Raw genomic sequence first — 19,989 nt, 5'->3', positions numbered from 1 at the left:
TGGCAAGCTTAACACCACTCCATTCGCACATGGTGATCTTCGGCTTGTGTGCGGCTGCTCGGCCATGGAAACCCATTTCATGAAGCTCCAGACGAACGGTTCTTCTAATGACGTTGCTTCCAGAGGCAGTTTGGAATTCTGTAGTAATTGTTGCAACTGAGGACAGACGTTTCTTTTTACACGCATCAGCACTTGGAGGTCAAATTCTGTGAGCTTGTGTGGTCTACCACTTCGCGACTGAGCTGTTGTTGCTCCTAGATGTTTCCACTTCACAATAACAGCACTTACAGTTGATAGGGTGGCTTTACCAGGGCAGAAATTTGATGAACTGACTTGTTGCAAAGGTGGCATCCTATGACGGTGCTCTTCAGTAAGGCCATTTTACTGCCAATGTGTGTCTATGGAGATTGCATGGCTGTGTGCTCAATTTTATAGACCTGTCAGTAACTGGTGTGGCTAAAATAGCCAAATCCACTAATCTGAAGGCGTGTCCACATACTTTTGTGTATCTAGTGTAGCTAGCTACCCACTAATCTCCCACAGAGTAGAGTAGATCCCCAGTTCCACCCTCCTCCCCTGATTCGGGTTCCCCATGTTGTCCCAGCAGTGTTGCTGTTAAGGTAGACTGATGTTGCGCACGCTATCCAGGTGTGAACATCTATACATTAACTTTCATTGAAGTGTCCAATGTTAACACCACTGTAGCAGTCTGTGGTATTTGGTTAAATGTAAATCAGCACTTAGGATGGGGTTAATCAGCCCTCTCATCACTTTATCTCATTGAATGTTTAGTTGAAGATGAATTCCAAAGAAGGACCAATGGGGAAAAAAAACAACTAAACCTAAAGTCTAAATATATATTATAAATATAAAATGTAAAGATATATGTACAGTTGAAGTCGGAAGTTTACATACACCTTAGCCAAATACATTTAAACTCAGTTTTTCACAATTCCTGACATTTAATCCTAGTAAAAATTCCCTGTCTTAGGTCAGTTAGGATCACCACATTATTTTAAGAATGTGAAATGTCAGAATAATAGTAGAGAATGATTTCTTTCAGCTTTTATTTATTTCATCACATTTCCAGTGCGTCAGAAGTTTACATACACTCAATTAGTATTTGGTAGGATTGCCTTTAAATTGTTTAACTTGGGACAAACGTTTCGGGTAGCCTTCCACAAGCTTCCCACAATAAGTTGGGTGAATTTTGGCCCATTCCAGCTGACAGAGCTGATGTAACTGAGTCAGGCTTGTAGGCCTCCTTGCTCGCACACACTTTTTCAGTTCTGCCCACAAATTTTCTATAGGATTGAGATCAGGGCTTTGTGATGGTCACTCCAATACCTTGACTTTTTTGTCCTTAAGCCATTTTGCCAAAACTTTGGAAGTATGCTTGAGGTCATTGTCCATTTGGAAGACGGATTTGCGACCAAGCTTTCACTTTCTGACTGATGTCTTGAGATGTTTCTTCAACATATCCACATCATTTTCTCTCCTCATTATGCCATCTATTTTGTGAAGTGCACCAATCCCTCCTGCAAGAAGCACCCCCACACCATGATGCTGCCACCCCCGTGCTTCACGGTTGGGATAGTGTTCTTCAGCTTGCAAGCCTCCCCCTTTTCCTTCCAAACATAATGATGGTCATTATGGCCAAACAGTTCTATTTTTGTTTCATCAGACCAGAGGACATTTCTCCAAAAAGTACAATCTTTGTCCCCATGTGCAGTTGCAAACCGTAGTCTGGCTTTTTTATGGCGGTTTTGGAGCAGTGGCTTCTTCCTTGCTGAGTGGCCTTTCTGGTTATGTCGATATAGGACTCGTTTTACTGTGGATACAGATACTTTTGTACCTGTTTCCTCCAGCATCTTCACATGGCCCTTTGCTGTTGTTCTGAGATTGATTTGCACTTTTCGCACCAAAGTACGTTCATCTCTAGGAGACAGAACGCGTCTCCTTCCTGAGCAGTATAACGGCTGCGTGGTCCCATGGTGTTTATACTTGCGTACTATTGTTTGTACAGATGAACGTGGTACCTTCAGGTGTTTGGAAATTGGTCCCAAGGATGAACCAGACTTGTGGAGGTCTACATTTTTTTTCCCCCTGAGGTCTTGGATGATTTCTTTTGATTTTCCCATGATGTCAAACAAAGAGGCACTGTGTTTGAAGGTAGGCCTTGAAATACATCCACAGGTACACCTCCAATTGACTCAAATGATGTCAATTAGCCTATCAGAAGCTTCTAAAGCCATGACATAGTTTTCTGGAATTTTCCAAGCTGTTTAAAGGCACAGTCAACTTAGATCCCACTGGAATTGGGATACAGTGAATTATAAGTGAAATAATCTGTCAATAAACAATTTTGATGGACCTATCTAACTTTTGATGCATGATACAGTATGGTGTTTGCAGTATAGCAGCTTCAAACATTGACTCCAGTACAGTATGTATACTTCAACGATTAAAGCCCACCCAGCTGTTATTCTACCTGTCCCAGTCACGTACAGTTCTGTATTATGCCCGCTTAACCTGGAAGCCAGCCGCACCAATGTGTCGGAGGAAACACTGTACACCTGGCAACTGTATCAGCGTACAGTGCACCCGGCCCACCACAGGAGTCGCTAGTGCACGATGGGACAAGGACATCCCTACCGGCCAAACTCTCCCATAACCCGGACGACGCAGGGCCAATTGCGCGCCGCCCCATGGGTCCCCCGGTCGCGGCCGGCTGCGACAGAGCCTGGACTCGAACCCAGAATCTCTAGTGGCACAGCGATGCAGTGCCTTAGACCACTGCGCCACTCGGGGACCCTCCTCTGTTTAACTTCCTAGGTATGTTAAAGGGAGTAGAGGTACTGTAGGGGTTTTGTAACAGCTGATGCTGGGTCAGTCTACGCTTTGTTAATCCCGATCCGTTTCAGGCAATGGAAAGAGCCTGTGACTAATTCATCTACCAGGAATGGAGGCCATAATACAAACAGGAATGTGTGCATGGGGGAGTGTGTAGACTTGTCTGTGTTTTATTTATTTTTGTTACGTGTGTGTATGGTATTGTGTATGTTTTTTTTCCGGATGCATTGAATTTCAAATTGATTTGTTTGGGAGTGCATGGCCTGACCGTCGTAACAGTGTTGTGCCGTAGATAAACCCAGTGCTTTTAAGCAGTTCTAAACAAGGAATCTATTGAGTTAATGCACAGCATGCACTCACTGTGACGCACGGAAATAATGCGAAAATGCACATATTTGAGAGGATGTAGCCCTAGAGAGTCTAACGTTGATGTGTTGAGCTTATTTTTTGGGGGGGGTAACCAGTCTATTTCCATAACCTTGTTATCTATCTGTCAATCGAACAGTCAGTATTTAACTCTTCATAGAGTTAGTATGCAGGAGGGAGGGGGAGGAAATGATCAATCTAAAGGACTTGCGAGCTTGTGTTTCGAACTTATCTTAGCCATGGAGTTGATGCAGTGACACTGACCTAGTTTAATCATAGCCACCTCAGGGGTTTTCTAAATGGATCTGTTGGCTACCGTACAGTATATTGTGACTACCTAGGGATAATAATAAACATAAGTCCCCGTTTCTAGATAAAAACATTCAAGAACTGTACAGGAGTGTGATTACATTTATCATAGATTCTGTAGCCGGGAAGTCAGACCGTGTCTGTTTTGAAAGACTCGCATTTTCCCTGATCTATGATTTTAAACGCTACTGTACGCAGCCACATATTCTTGAGGTAACAGCCAGATGACCTTTGACCCTGACTCCCAGAATGCTCCAGGGGTGGGTGTGAGGGTGGGAAACCCAGGCTGGGAATACACACTGAAGAGATTATTCATATTAGAGACAGAAACCCTCAGCGCCCCTCTTGTCCTCGTGCTGGATTCCCGAAAGGTTTTTCAGCATGTACTTTCATCATATTTGTTTAAAGTGCAGTCAAAAATGTGTTTTCCTATGTTTTGTTTATACAGTATTTCCACACTATGAGGTTGGTTAAATAATGATAATGCCATTTTAGTGTAAGAGCTGTTTGAAAAGACCGCCCGAGATGTTTTGATGGGATGGAGTTTTGGCCTGCCTGGTGACATACCAGGCAGTAAATTAGTTAATAGACCAATCAGATTTGAGTTCCAAACCTCTCTGTCAACAGCTAGTTTAAAATGTCCCCCTCCCCACTCAGACCACTCCCAGACAGTCCTAACAGTCCTAGTTTGTTTTCAAGTAAAATGTAAAAAAAAATAATCACAGTAAAGTACTTAATTGTGACCTAGAAATGATTTGATATTGAGATAAAAACTGCTGCATTGGACCTTTTTTAAATAAATGAATCTTACAGCTACAATACACAGTCAGGGGACATCAAGCTAATAGGCCTCAGTCCTGCTCACTTATGGTGAACTAAATATCTCTGTACAATCGAGAGAGTAAGTAAATGTCTCTCTGCATATACATTGCCTTCGGATAGTATTCAGACCCCTTGACTTAGCCTTATTCTAATTATTTTTTAATTTTTATCCTCAGCAATCTACTCACAATACCCCATAATGACAAAGCAAAACATTTTATTTTTTTATTTAGCAAAACTATTAAAAATAAAAAAACAGATCTACCTTATTTACGTAAGTATTCAGACCCTTTGCTATGAGACTTGAAATTGAGCTCAGGTGCATCCTTGAGATGTTTCTACAACTTGATTGGCGTCCACCTGTGGTAAATTCAATTGATTGGCAATGATTTGAGAAGGCACGCACCTGTCTATATAAGGTTCCACTGTTGACAATGCATGTCAGAGCAAAAACCAAGCCATGAGATCGCAGGAATTGTCCGTAGAGCTTTGAGACAGGATTGTATTGAGGCACAGACCTGGGGAAGGGTACCAAAAACTTCCTGCAGCATTGAAGGTCCCCAAGAACACAGTGGCCTCCGTCATTCTTAAATGGAAGAAGTTTGGAACCACCAAGACTCTTCCCAGAGCTGGCCGCCTGGCCAAACTGAGCAATCGGGGGAGAAGGACCTTGGTCAGCGAGGTGACCAAAAACCCAATGGTCACTCAGACAGAGCTCTAGAGTTCCTCTGTGAAGATGGGAGAACCTTCCAGAAGGATAACCATCTCTGCAGCACTCCACCAATCAGGCCTTTATGGTAGAGTGGCCAGACGGAATCCACTCCTCAGTAAAAGGCACATGACAGCCTGCTTGGAGTTTGCTAAAAGGCACCTAAAGACTCTCAGACCATGAGAAACAAGATTCTCTGGTCTGATGAAACCAAGATTGAACTCTTTGGCCTGAATGCCAAGCGTCACATCTGAAGGAAACCTGGCACCATCCCTACGGTGAAGCATGGTGGTGGCAGCATCATGCTGTGGGGATGTTTTTCAGCGGCAGGGACTGGGAGACTAGTCAGGATCGAGGCAAAGATGAATGGAGCAAAGTACAGAGAGATCCTTGATGAAAACCTGCTCCAGAGCACTCAGGACCTCAGACTGGGGAGAAGGTTTTTCTTCCAACACGACAACGACCCTAAGCACACAGCCAGGACATTGCAGGAGTGGCTTCTGGACAAGTCTCTGAATGTCCTTGAGTGGTCTAGCCAGAGCCCGGACTTGAACCTGATCGAACATCTCTGAAGAGACCTGAAAATAGCTGTGCAGCAACGCTCCCCATCCAACCTGACAGAGCTTGAGAGGCTCTGCAGAGACGAATGGGAGAAAGTCCCCAAATACAGGTGTGCCAAGCTTGTAGCATCATACGCAAAAAGACTTGAGGCTATAATCGCTGCCAAAGGTGCTTCAACAAATATCAATTAGCAAACATTTCTAAAAACCTGTTTTTGCTTTGTCATTATGGGGTATTGTGTGTGGATTGATAAAGGAAAAAAAACAATTTAATACATTTTAGAATAAGGCTGTAACCTAACAATGTGGAAAAAGTCAAGGGGTCTGGATAGGCGCTGTATGTGTAAAAACCCTACTATGAGTAACCAATAATTTGCTTTACATACTGCAGCTGTAAGACCTGTGGATGAATCCCTGCGGTTTAAGCAAATGTTTTAATCATCTGAGACTGACGTTGATCAATTTCTCACTAGGTCTTCTCTCATGTCTCTCTTCATGCTGCATTACAGATGGATTAATGACGCTTGTATGTTGGAAACAATCTCTGCTCAGCTTGGTCCTTTTATCCCCAGCCTTGGTCGTGATTCTCTCCCCTCCACATCCCACCCACACCACCCTCTTGCCATTTTATTATTACCTTATTTTTTTGAATGTCTAATGAATAGAATAAGAGATGAGAAGGATCAAAGGCTCCTTTGGCAGGTTCTAGGAATCCATTCAGATTGAAATGAGGAGGGTGTTGCTTTATATATGTGCGCGGTTTCTCCTCCACAACCAGCCTTAATCACAAGAGAGGTAGAGCGAAGGGAGAATATCCATGACATGTATAATATTTCAAAGGAAAATAAGCCTTTCCATGCACTATACTTCATCCTCAACACTTCATTGACAGGGGACCTTGGATCTGTCTGTCATAAATACTTCACCTATCTTCTTCGTTTGTTGTTAGCATTAGCTGCCTGGCACAGGATGTGAGAAGACACTGGTCCCTGATGTTGGTGCTCGTCTTCAGCTTGAATCAAAGCGTTGACAGGCTAATGCTGCTGAGCACCTCCACTGCTTAAACACATGTCACTTCCTGTGAAGAGTGTCTGTATCAGGCTGTATGTAATCAAAGGAGGAGGCTCTGGGTGATTACGATGGTCTGAGATCAACAGCTTGGCATCCTGTGAAGGTTGCCTGAGCCTTGCCCCACTTCTCTACATCGCAACTGTGTAGACAATGGTTTATGAATTCACAATTCAGATTGGGACATCAAAGTGAAGATGATCAGAACAATGACTTCCTTTTATGAAGTTGATATCAACCCTTCCCTTTCATTGTTGGCAGAGGGAAATGCGTTGAGGTTACTGGATAATGACACGTTCTTTGGTTCTGTCAAGTGGCGTATCTGATGAGGTGATTGAACAGAATATTAAAGGCAGTTGCTAAATATATCCTCTGGCTTTGTGGCGTCACAATGGCTATCATGTGATAGGTGACCTGGACTCGGCTCTACTTTCACCAGACAGAACACTACCGAGGTATAGCGTTACAGGTGGTGAGTTATTGAACCGGGGCGGCTGGTCACGTTGCTTGTACCGGAGAACGGAACTGTTATCGCTCTAGATGCATTGACTAATGTCCCTTTGTAAGCAGATTCAGTTACTGACAGTATCACTAGTCAGCCAATTGACGTTGCTCTTTGAGCATCTAGGCACAAATTAGTCGTGCTTTACCTTCTCTGGCAGCAGTATACGAGTTCAGACATTTCACTTTCAACTTTTCCACACGGGTGAAAAGAACAGTACTGTATCCCTATTGATAAGAGTTGGATAGTGGCTTGTGTACAGTTTTGAAGGTTTTGCTGACACTGACTTTTCGTACCAACAGCCACTGCAGAGGGACAGTGAAAAGGGGACCCAGAAGCTGTGGGTTGTCATGGACACCTTTTTCCGTCGGCACTTTAGACTGAAAGGGGCGGAGCAATCCCGACACAGACGGGCTGGCGTGGCAGTGCCCACAAGCAAGGCTCGCCGGCGCTCCAGTGTAGGACTGCCCTCTGCTGGCCTGGTCCAACGTAGACGCTCTAGTGTGGGACTGCCATTCACAGGTCCTGTCGGACACAGAAGGTCCAGTGTAGGCCTGTCGCCAACGGCTCAAGCCCAACGAAGACGCTCCAGTGTTGGCCTGCCGTCAGGTTATGTGGGCCGTAGGCGCTCCAGTGTGGGCTTGGCCTGCGCTGCTCACCAACAACGCAGGCACTCCAGCGAGGTGCAGGGGTTACCCCAGGCCACCGGGGGGCACTGTTGTTATGGAGGCGGGAAGCTAGTAAGGACCAGATACTACACCAGGCGTCGCTCCAGCACCACCGTGGCCTGTGTCAACCCCCGCTTCTCTGTCCGCCGACGGCAGGCCGGCAAGCTCCGCACCATCGACACCCACCTGCTGGGGCCCTCCATGCTGCTGGCCAGCCTGGTCCAGATGAGTGAGGAGCAGCAGAGGGGGGCACCAGAGGCGCAGGGCGTTGAGGGGGCGTCAGGAGAGGACACTGAGAGCTCCTCGTGCTGCTCTGAGTCAGAGGGGGACAGCTGCAGTCAGAGAGAGTGTAGCACCAGGTCAGAGGGCAGCGGGAGTGAACGAGAGGGGACTGCGGCATCGTCATCATCATCATCATATCCAGAGGGAGAGAGGACGTCTCCATGGGAGGACTGGAATCAGGTTCATAGTATGGCAGCCTTAACGATGGAGAGCATCCAGCCCCGGCCCCTGAGCCGCGCCCTGCGCTGCCTGCGCCGTAACTCCTCCCAGCTGCTGCCGGCGGAGGCGGTGCACCGTAGCAGGGCGGTCTACGGTGTGCACGGGCGCTACCGACGCTCCAGCCAGTTACGGAGGCCTTCCACCGTCTCCAACAGCGCCTGGCCAGGCAGGCTAGTCCACCCACCCAGCCGCAGGAGTTCTATTGTGGCCCGCCACTCCTCCCGTTCCGTGTATAGGAACTGTTCCGCCTGCTGGAAACCCAGGGGCCGCAGGGAGTCCCTCAGCCCCCTGCAGGGCATCTACTATGACCCCCGCCTGGAGACTTGGAGTGGGTTCGTCTCGTATGTAGACCCCCTACCTTCGACTGGGTCACAGGCAATGCTTTTGTGTGTGTGTGTGTGTGTGTGTGTGTGTGTGTGTGTGTGTGTGTGTGTGTGTGTGTGTGTGTGTGTGTGTGTGTGTGTGTGTGTGTGTGTGTGTGTGGGGGGGATCTATGGCAGAATACACACAGAAAATGTCTGTATACACAGCGCATGTTTTAGACCACACTATTTGCTTTATCCGAACAATAAAAGGGGAAAATGCATGCCAAAGTCACTGGCCATTCCTGCCTGTCCAACCATACCAGCACTTCCTGGTCTGAAGTGTTGATGTCAGTTAAGCAAGTGTTTGAGTCTAAGCCTGCTGCAGTATGTAACTGGAAAATCTTTCATATTTTACACCAAACTCTGCTGATCTTTTGTGTTGCTGACATGTAAGCTAGGATTTATGTTGAGTGACTCCTACAGCACCTTTCATGCAGGGTCTCAGTCACACAAACCTGTCAAATACCCACCTAGACCTCATCTGTACCTGACTGCACATCAGCTCAACAGGGTGTTGTTCTACCAACGGGAAGGACAAGCAACCACTTCAAAAGATGTATATTGCATGACGTCAGATGTACCATTTCATTATTCATCATGTGTGCTAAACCTCTCTCTTTGATTAGGGCCTACCTTTTTTCATCAGTGAAGAGTGGGTTTGCCATTAGGCACTTTAGTTTACTGGTGTTGTGATGCAGCATCGCACTGGGAGTGTCATCTCAATGATGTTATTGCAATCATTCAAAGGTGTTGTGTCTGTGTCATTTCAGGAAGGCCATCGCTAAATCGGGTCTACAGCACCTGTCTGCCCAGCCCAGTGCCTCAGCCCTGGCCAAGTTTGACCCAGACAGGGAGATCCGGAGCAGCTGTGACTGGACCGTAAGTGCAGCCTCTGGCCCAGCTTATAGATTTTCTTTTGTTACCTCATAATGGACTACATGCCCCTAAATGAGTTTCAGAGTAGTGTACTTTATTTACCCAGAGATACTGTTTGGTAGTGGATTCTATGAGCTGAGATTCCTATTTGTCAGGGTAAAAAAAAGGGTGTATTTAATAGACTCTGCCTTTTCCTCCAGGAGAACGCCCTGTATGGGGAGCACATCTGGTTTGAGACCAATGTCTCTGGGGACTTCTGTTACGTCGGAGAGCAGCACTGCTTCGCCAAGACACTGGTGAGTTGGTTTGTGTGCAGCTACCGCTGGCCCTGCCTGACATTGCAAAGCCACAGATGCTCTGAGAGGAAGGGAGGAATGAACTCATTAGAGGAGATGTATTTGTAGTGAAACCCTAAAACTTCCTTGTCACATTGTTTTTCGTCCGTCAGTGGATGATACTGTCCAGATTTATACCACCCGGTACCATACAGTACACTTCTAGAGAATGCAGATTGTATAGCTCAATAGCTCTCTGCAACTGTAAACATTACAGTATGAGATGGTGCCATGTTATGAACATAAACACTGTCTCTTCCTTGTTTTGGAAAACTGATGGGATTATAAAAAGTGGCCAACTAGGAAGAGAACCTGTAAAACGAGCCCAATCTTTTTTGTTTCTCTCCTGATGATGCAGATGTATTTTTTTGATTGCATTATTTGTTTGATATTTAGTTCTGATAGCCAGTGTGTGACACCCTAAAATGGTATGCAATGCTGTATACCAGGGGTGTCAAACTCATTACAAAGTGTCTACTGGTTTTTGGCTAGACACTCGACCCTCCGTGGAATGAGTTTGACACCCCTTGTGTAGAGGCTCCCTCTGGTGTCCACATAACCCTAACACACTTCACCGAAGAAGTGGTGCTGCCATCTTGAGGGTGTTGCACCCATAGAGGTAGATAGAGGGCCATTCTTTGCATCTGTGCCATATGGCTTCTGTGACAACATCGACAGCTCCATTGAGAGCTTTCTTCATTTTAAAGTAGTCAAAGGTGGATACTGCCACCTGGAGTGTGTTGTCTGAACAGGTATAAAACCAAGATTGGTAATTTACTGCCACCTGCCGTTAAGGAATGTTTGCTCAGGTGTATAATGCATTGGCTGATCCCTCCTGAGGACTTTGATGGAATTATGGGATTCTTCCTTAATCCATAGGAAGTCCCACCAAGTTGACTACTTTAAAATAGTTCAATAGTTCAAAGTCTTCAATATGGCACTGCCTATGCTAAAACAGGCTTTGAGGCAAAACAGCGGTCTATCTAAGTTTATGGTTGTGCCCTGCATTATCAAGTTAAATAAAGTAATTTCATTACGAGAAGGGTCATTAAATAATATTCTCTCACTCTCATCTCGTCACCACAGCAAAAATCTGTAGCCCGGAAAAAGTGTGCAGCCTGCAAGATAGTGGTTCACACAATCTGCATAGAGCAGCTAGAAAAGGTAAGTTTCAAACTCATTTTCCCAACAAATGCTTCACAAACTTTTCTTCCAGTGAACTGTGCTTTCACCTGGTAGCAGATAGATGTTAAATTATGTATTATCACCAAAGTTGTGGAAATTAGTTAACAGCATGTATACCAAGACCAAATGAGTTGCAAATGTTGAATCCCGAAAATACCGTAATATCAGCATTTTCAGATGTTGTCTGTCAAGGAGACAAAATGTTTCCATCACATCAGGTAAGATGAGATTGAAATGGTAGCCTGCCAACCTAACCCATCCTGCTCCTCTCCAGTTATTCGACACCGAGGCTATGCCAAATGAAGCCAGCCTGCTTTTCGAAGACCCCGCCTTTAGAGTGAGACACTCTGACCTCTCTCAGGCTGCTATGGGATATAACTAGTGCTAGATCATACTCCTTCTCTAACCCTATCTCACTACGCTACCTGACCCATTGACCTGACCCTCCAATGCTGCACTCTGATTGGGCCGTTCTCTGGATAATCAAAGTTGCTTTCCAAATTGGGCTACTTTGATTGGTAGTCGAATAGATTGGGTCGCTCTTTCCTGGAGATTTTTAGTTGCTGAGTTGATTTGAATCTCCCTTTTCCAAAATATCTTTAACTTGTTCCCACAACTCTGCTAATCTGAGGGTTTGTTTATATCTATCGTTTATACTTTATTTGATGCTGTTACGGTGGAGGTAAAGGTGAAGAGCTGGTTGTGTCACTGACATAGTAACACATATTGCATCACAGGTTTCCCTTTTCAGTAAGTACTGCACTTCTAGGTGAACAAGAACTTCAGCATGTTCAGTTTAACATGAAACCTCTCCTATTGGCCATTTTGGATTACTGACTCAGCATTTTATTTTGGTGCAGGGGGTTGTCTAACAACATATTGAAACAACGACCAACAAAATAAATCAACGTTCTAAACAATTTGTTTTCTCTACACCCGTAGATAAACTTTAGGTGTAAACCGTCATTCAGGGAATCGGGGTCTAGGAATATACGAGAGGTAAGTGCCAATACACTGTCATTTACATCTGATCAGCATGATCATGATATTCATACTCATACTTTATTTTCACAACCTTTTCATCCTCCGTTGTCTTGTCATTCTATGTGTCTGTCTGTCTCTGTAACCCCTCCCTCTCCTCCTGCCCCTGCTTCCCTTTTGCCCGTTGACCTTCTCTCTTGACCTTTGACCTTAGCCAGTCCTCCAAAGACGAGGTGCTCTAAAGTGCCTCAAGCGGATGGCTAACTGCATGGCCACCCCTTTCCTGAGCCAGTCCCAGGTACCATCCCACCCTAACTCCCCAGATCACCCCAACCCAAAGCCACAGTTATGGGGGCTGTAGGAGAGTAATACCTGACTCGTTTAATGAGTATAAAGACTGGGTAACCCCTAAGGCCTATGGTCCTCCAGAGCTAACTTTGGGTGTCCTAGTTAAAATTCCCTCATCAAACATTTTCAGTTAGACATTTTTGTCATTTTAGCAGACGCTCTTATCCAGAGCGACTTACAATTAGTGCATTCATCTTAAGATAGCTATATCTTTTGTTGCCTTTATTTAACCAGGTAGGCCAGTTGAGAACAAGCTCTCATTTACAACTGCAACCTGGCCAAAATAAAGCAAAGCAGTGCGACAAAAAACAACACAGAGTTGCACGTGGGATAAACAAAAGTACAGTCAGTAACACAATAGAAAAATCTATATACAGTGTGTGCAAATGGAGTAAGGAGGTAAGGCAATAAATAGGCCGTAGTAGCGAAATAAGAGACAACGACCAATTTCCCTCAACAAAGTAGTCAGTGCTGGTGGGACAATACGTTTTGTTTGTGTGTTTTTTGGGGGGAGAGGAGGGGGTGCCAGAGGCGCCGTGAGAATTATTTAAGATACTCTTCAAAGAGGTATGGTTCCAGTCGTTTTCGAAAGATGGGCAGGGACTACGCTGTTCTGACTTCAGGGGGAAGTTTGTTCCACCATTGGAATGCCAAGACAGAGAAGAGCTTTGACTGGGCTAAGCTGCCCTCCCGTGGTGGTGGGAGGGCCAAGAGACCAGAGGTGGCGGAACAGAGTGCTCGGGTTGGGATGTAGGCTTTGAACATAGTCTGAAGATAAAGAGGTGCAGTTCCCCTTGCTGCTCCGTAGGCAGGCACCAGGGTCTTGAAGTTGATGCGAGCTTCGACTGGAAGCCAGTAGAGTGTGAGGAGGAGCAGGATGACGTGGGAGAACTTAGAAAGGTTGAACACCAAGCGGGCTGCAGTATTCTGGGTAATTTGCAGGGGTTTGATAGCAAAGCGGGGAGAGTTTCAGTAGTCTAGACGGGAGATGACAAGTGCCTGGATTAGTGCCGTTACAGATGTTGTAGAGCATAAACCTGCAGGAGCGAGTCACTGCTTTGATGTTTGCAGAGAACGACAGGGTGTGGTCCAGGGTCACACCAAGGTTCTTTGCACTCTGGGAAGGGGACACCATGAAGTTGTCAACCGTGATGGAGAGGTCTTGAAATGGACAGGCCTTCCCCGGGAGGAAGATACGTTTTTGTTGAGCTTGAGGTGGTGGGCTGACATCCAAGCTGAGATGTCTGACAGGCACGCAGAGATGCTTCTCACCACCTTGGTGTCAGAATGTAGGAAGGAGAAGAGAAGTTGAGTGTCATCCACATAGCAATGATAGGAGAGACCATGTGAGGATATGACGAAGCCGAGTGATTTTGTTTAAAGAGAAAAGAAGAGTGGGCCTAGAACGGAGCCTTGGGGGACACCAGTAGTGAGATCACGTGGTGCAAACACTGATCCTCTTCACGCCACTTGGTAGGAGTGACCTGCCAGGTAGGATGCAATCCAGGAGTGTGCAGCGTTTGAGATGCCCAACCCTGAGAGGATGGAGGATCTGATGGTTCAGTGTCGAAAGCAATGGATAGATCTAAGAGGATGAGAACAGAGGAGAGAGAGTCAGCTTTGGCAGAGCAGAGAGCGTCTGTGACACAGAGGAAAGCAGTCTCAGTTGGGTGAGCCGCCTTGAAGCCTGACTGCTTAGGGTCAAGAAAATCGTTCTGAGAGAGATAACGAGAGAGTTGGTCAGAGACAGCACGCTCAAGTGTTTTGGAAAGGAAAAAAAAGAAATGATACCGGTCTGTAGTTTTTGACATCAGGGGTCTTAAAGTCAGAGGGGACTCAGCCAGTGGTCAGGGATGAGTTAATGAGGAAAGTGAGAAATGGGAGAATGTCTTCAAAAAATGGTCTGGAGGAAGGGGATGTTGTCGGGCGTCCGCACCTCACTAGTCGCAGGATTTCAATCGTAGAGAGCGGGGAGAAAGAGATCGAGGTATATGGTAGTTCTGTGTGTGGGACCAGTGGACTCAGTAGGCTGAGTGGAAGGGGTACAGATGTTGTCAACCTTTTTTTTCCAAAGTGGTTGGCAAAGTCATCTGCAGAGAGAGAGGAGGGGGGTGGAGGATTAAGGAGGGAAGAGAAAGTGGAGAAGAGTTTCCCAGGGTTGGAGGTGGAAGCTTGAAATTTAGTGTTATAAAGAGTGGCTTTATCAGTGGATACAAAGGAAGAAAAGGTAGAGAGGAGGGTGTGGAAGGATGATGGGTCCTCCAGAAATTTAGTTTTCTTACATTTCCACTCAGCTGCCCGAAGCCCTCTTCTGTTAGCATACTACACTTGGTCATTATTACCACAGAACTGGGTTTATTATGGGGTCCTATACACAATAATGTTCACTGTGTCTGTCCAAACCTCTGACATTGCTAATTATAAACCAATAAACTCAACACAAGCTTTCCTTAATCTCACTCACCATTGTCTACATGATCAAAAAATAGGAAAACCACAATATTTTAAATCGGGCAATTGTGAGTGAGTTGATTAATGTGTTTATGAACATCGGTTTTCCAGCCCACCGTAATGCGGCACCATTGGGTGCACCGGAGGCGCCAGGATGGGAAGTGTCGGCAGTGTGGGAAGGTGAGCATGGTTATAATATCAATTAATTCATTTCTGCCCCATATTGCCCTATATTGCAGGATGAATGATCTGATGAAACATGTTCTCCTTGAGGTTACATTACATCTTAGATCTGATTCATTTCTCTACAGGGTTTCCAGCAGAAGTTTGCCTTCCATAGCAAAGAGATTGTGGCCATCAGCTGTTCGTGGTGTAAACAGGCAGTAAGTTGGAAGGTTGGTTTGTACTGTACAGATGTAGGATCTTAATTTGACCGGCATTGTCGCAGCAACTTAATCCTGCAGCAACGTCACCTTGTCTGAGAGAGATTTGCATGTTTATCCAAACTTCACGCCAGGGTAAGCCTACACGAAACACATTCCTTATATTAAGTGTTTCAAAAATCCCAAAAAAAATAATGGTGGAAAAACGATTGGGTCCATTTCCCTGTTTGACCGCTAGGTTTTATGGTTATTATGACACCTCCACTGCTCTATTTGATAATTATATATGATTGATGTTATGATTGGAAATTGGTTTATTGTAAATTCAGCCGATGACTGAGAAACCAATAAAATCTACTACTACTACTACTACTACTAATATTAGCTAGTCAAAATTAGGCTACATGAAAAGTGCAGTACTGTTAATATAGCTGTGTGCTATTGCCTGTTTTCAGGGAATTTATGTAAATCATGAACTTCATCTGCATTTGGAATTACTCAGCAACAAAAGAGTGATACAATTATGTTCTCAGAGAGAGTCTGATGCCTACCACTGTATGGTTTTAGTGCTGCTGTGCCTCAAACTGGATAATAATGATGTGTGTGCGTATGCTTGTGTGAGACGTTTGTGCGAGTGTCTGTGTCGAATGAACACACTTCCAATGCATGTGGATGTACGTGATCACTGATGTGTTGTGTGAGTGTGTACAGTAGCTGTCTTCACCCTCTGTAATGGTGTCCGTATGTTTATGTGAGACAGTCGTGTGAGGGTCTGTGTCGAGTGTTTTTAAGTGAATGACATGTGTGATGTGTGTATTGCGCTCACACCGCTGCCGTCCTTTCCTCTGTCCCCCTCCCTACTGTAGTATCACAACAAGGTGTCTTGCTTCATGCTGCAGCAGATCGAGGAGCCCTGCTCCCTGGGTGCTCATGCCTCTGTCATCATACCCTCTACCTGGATCCTCCGGGTCCGCAGACCTCAGGTAAAAAAAATGTTATTCTAATAAATAACTAGATGTTTATTGTCACATATACCGGATAGGTGCAGTGAAATGTTTTTTTTTTTACAGGGTCAGCCATAGTAGTACGGTGCCCCCGGAGCAAATTAACGTTACGTGCCTTTGCTCAAAGGCACAGAGATTTTTCGGCCTTGTCTGCTCGGGTATTTGAACCAGCAACCTTTTGGTTACTGCCCCAACGCTCTAACCGCTACGCTACCTGCAGACCCCACAGTCACATAATACACAGTCGCATAATACACTTCCAAGTATTCAAATATTCACTGCCACCGTGTGAGTTTACAAAGTGCAATGGCATGCTTTCCCAAATACTTTGTGGTGCCATTGCACTGAGAAGCCAACAGAGGGTAGCAGTCATCCGTTAGTTTGAGCTGTAAGCCACGGATTTGTAGTTGTATTTATTATGGATCCCCATTAGCTACTGCCAAGGCAGCAGCTACTCTTCCTGGGGTCTAGCAAAATTAAGGCAGTTTATACAATTTTTAAAACATTACAATACATTAACAGATTTCACAACACACTGTGTGCCCTCAGGCCCCTACTCCACCATTACCATATATCTACAGTACTAAATCCATGTGTACGTGTGTGTACATGTGTGGCTCAGTTGGTAGAGCATGGTGTTTGCAACACCAGGGTTGTGGGTTCGATTCCCACGGGGGACCAGTACGGGGGGGGGGGGGGAAATTATGTATGAAATGTATGCATTCACTACTGTAAGTTGCTCTGGATAAGAGCGTCTGCTAAATGACTAAAATGTAAATGTACATTGCGTATGTTATCATGTGTGGGATTGCATGTGTCTGTGCCTATGTTTGTGTTGCTTCACAGTCCCCGCTGTTCCATAAGGTGTTTTTAATCGGGTTTTTTTTAATCAAATTTTACTGCTTGCATCAGTTAAATGATGTGGAATAAAGTTCCATGTAGTCATGGCTCTATGTAGTACTGTGCGCCTCCCATAGTCTGTTCTGGACTTGGGGACTGTGAAGAGACCTCTTGTGGCATGTCTTATGGGGTATGCACTGGTGTCTGAGCTGTGTGCCAGTAGTTCAAACACTCAGCTCATTGCATTCCACATGTAAATACCTCTCATAAATACAAGTAGTGATGAATTCAATCTCTCCTCAACTTTGAGCCAGGAGAGATTGACATTCATATTATTAATATTAGCTCTCTGTGTATATCCAAGGGCCAGCCGTGCTTCCCTGTTCTGAATCAATTGCAATTTAAGTCCTTTTATGTGGCACCTGAAAAGTAGTCCAGGTGCGACCAAACTAGGGCTTGTAGGACCTGCCTTGTTGATAGTGTTGTTAAGAAGGTAGAGCAGTGCTTTATTATGGACATACTTCTCCCTATCTTAGCTACTGTTGTATCAATATGTTTTGACCATGACCGTTTACAATCCAGGGTTACTCCAAGCAATTTAGTAATCTCAATTTGCTCAATTTCCACATTATTTATTACAAGATTTAGTTGAGGTTTAGGATTTAGTGAATGATTTGTCCCATATACAATGCTTTTAGTTTTAGAAATGTTTAGAGCTAACTTATTCAACAGTTATGATAAATTACATTGTCTTATTTATAGTTGATCAATTGCTGTTCCTTATATAAATGGAATACCGATGTGACATTTTAATCCTCGTGTGTTATTCTTTCAGACCTCACTAAAGTCGAGTAAAAAGAAAAAACGGACCTCGTTTAAGCGCAAGTCCAGCAAAAAGGGAGTAGAGGTGAGTTTGAATTGTTACTTCATCCATCGCAAATGGCCTTTCCTACCGTTTGTTTTGTGATGAGACGTACATAACTAAAACATCCTTTGTTGATTAGCCTGAAGGGGCATCGTTCCTCTTATACTGCAACTGCTGTGAAGTGTTGAATTGGTTTTTACATTGAAATAAAATGAAACGCAGACTTATGAAAGGGTAACTAAAAGGACAATGTCAAACTGATGACAAGGTATTATCGATGTAGACAGTCTTGGCCCTTATCGAATCACTGCTGCACACAACCCAGCCAGGGACATAGGATGTGCTGGTCAATACATACTTCCTGGCGACATCCAGTGTCCAATACCATGGCTTTACTGCATTTACATGACAAGTGCATGTTTCAGAAATAATTTTCTCTCTTGTCTGGCCTTGCGTTGGTTAGCCAGCCCTCCAAAGACAAGGCGCTCTAAAGCGCCTCAGGCGGAGCCAGTCCCAGGTACCATCCCACCCCAACTCCCCAGATCACCCCAAAGCCACAGTTCTGGAGACTGTATTGATCATTTCAACTGTTAGACAACTATATACTCTTTGGCTTACTACATCTCATAGAGAGTAGGAAGTATCCACGCAACATCAGCTCTATGCTATTTTCATTTTAGTGAGTTAATTTGGCATAATGTTATACGAGTCTGACACGATAGTTTCTAACAGAACATCAGTACAAGCAGTAAGAGCTTAGTGTTCTTCCCTTAGGAAACCAACACTGTACGTCGGTCTCTCATCTTTCACCTGTCTAAATGCATCCCTTTATTTCCTTTGTGCAGGAGGCGCGCTGGAAGCCCTTCATAGTTAGACCCATTCCCTCTCAGCTCATGAAGCCGCTGTTGGTGTTTGTCAACCCGAAGAGTGGGGGAAATCAGGTGAGGGCCGTGCTGTCTGTACTGGAGCTGTCAGTGCAGGCCCAGTGGACCGAGGCCAACACCAGTCACAGGTGTAATCCTGACTGGTCTATAAGCCGTCTGTGAGATGAAACCCTGTCTGCATCTTAAAGAGTCTTCCAGCAATCCAGTCGGGGCAGCTCATACCCCACTCAATCATAAACTAGTCAGTTAATCAAATACTTGTTTTACTGTGACGACGATGAGGATTTGGTAGTAATTGTACTCCTGCTCATTTTTCAGGGAGCCAAGATTATCCAGTCGTTCATGTGGTACCTGAACCCCCGCCAAGTATTTGACCTGAGTCTGGGAGGACCCAAGGACGGGTACGTTTCCCAAACTTTGTACTAGTGCAGTCTTTTACATTTTTTTACTGACTCTGGCCTTTAGACATCAATATCGTCATCATACGTGTAAGTCTTGGAGCTCTTCCGTTACTCTGTGCTCCCTGACGCAGAGCTTCTTCTCATTACATCTAATGTATCTGAACCAAAAGAAGTCGTTCTAATTCCAAAGTATTATTTTGATATTGTTTTTGTTCTTGCTATGGATACCCTATGCTATTATTCCAACCTTCGTTAACAGGCTTGATACTGTGGACTGACTGGGCCAGAAAACTAGAAGTTGATTTTGTCTCTTGCTCTGTCTCTCCAAGGTTAGAAATGTACCGTAAGGTGCATAACCTGAGGATACTGGCATGCGGAGGTGATGGCACGGTGAGTAGGAACAGGCTTATTATACAACAGCAATGCCTCACGGTCTTTTTTTTACTCAATACACAGACGTTCCTCAACACTCTTAGCAGCAAACTTGACTTTGTGATCATTATAATAACAGCGGACAGTGTCTGGTGTTTTCCTTTAAAGGCATTTGACCCCATCTTAGTGATCTAAGCCCTGAACTCTGTGTGTAGGTGGGCTGGATCCTGTCTGCTCTGGACCAGCTCCAGTTGAACCCCCAGCCTGCAGTAGCCATCCTGCCTCTGGGGACAGGCAACGACCTGGCCAGGACCCTCAATTGGGGTGGTGTGAGTATCTCA

At 45.0% G+C, this 19,989-nt stretch overlaps 1 protein-coding gene across 14 annotated transcripts in view; it reads left to right on the top strand.

The window, feature by feature from the left end:
• Positions 1-19,989, top strand: part of LOC106587110 (diacylglycerol kinase zeta) — a 130,412-nt gene that overhangs the window by 70,486 nt on the left and 39,937 nt on the right. For 4 of the 14 annotated variants that reach the window (XM_014175117.3, XM_045708348.2, XM_045708347.2 and 1 more), the window contains 14 exons: positions 9,494-9,602; positions 9,800-9,895; positions 11,021-11,098; positions 11,394-11,456; positions 12,062-12,118; positions 12,315-12,398; positions 15,011-15,079; positions 15,211-15,282; positions 16,149-16,265; positions 17,962-18,033; positions 18,837-18,932; positions 19,194-19,276; positions 19,606-19,666; positions 19,864-19,977. In XM_014175117.3, the coding sequence (XP_014030592.2) occupies positions 9,494-9,602; positions 9,800-9,895; positions 11,021-11,098; positions 11,394-11,456; positions 12,062-12,118; positions 12,315-12,398; positions 15,011-15,079; positions 15,211-15,282; positions 16,149-16,265; positions 17,962-18,033; positions 18,837-18,932; positions 19,194-19,276; positions 19,606-19,666; positions 19,864-19,977 (1,171 nt within the window). Of the gene's footprint in view, positions 1-7,491; positions 8,700-9,493; positions 9,603-9,799; positions 9,896-11,020; positions 11,099-11,393; positions 11,457-12,061; positions 12,119-12,314; positions 12,399-15,010; positions 15,080-15,210; positions 15,283-16,148; positions 16,266-17,961; positions 18,034-18,836; positions 18,933-19,193; positions 19,277-19,605; positions 19,667-19,863; positions 19,978-19,989 lie in introns of all 14 variants that reach the window. The other 10 variants (XM_014175110.3, XM_014175109.3, XM_082969379.1 and 7 more) reach the window with 6 other exon arrangements.

Source organism: Salmo salar, chromosome 26 (genome assembly GCF_965601325.2).
Source record: "Salmo salar chromosome 26, fSalSal1, whole genome shotgun sequence".
In the NCBI taxonomy this organism is placed as follows: domain Eukaryota; kingdom Metazoa; phylum Chordata; class Actinopteri; order Salmoniformes; family Salmonidae; genus Salmo; species Salmo salar.
Note: the sequence above shows the minus strand (reverse complement) of the source record. Positions and strands in the feature narration are given on the sequence as shown.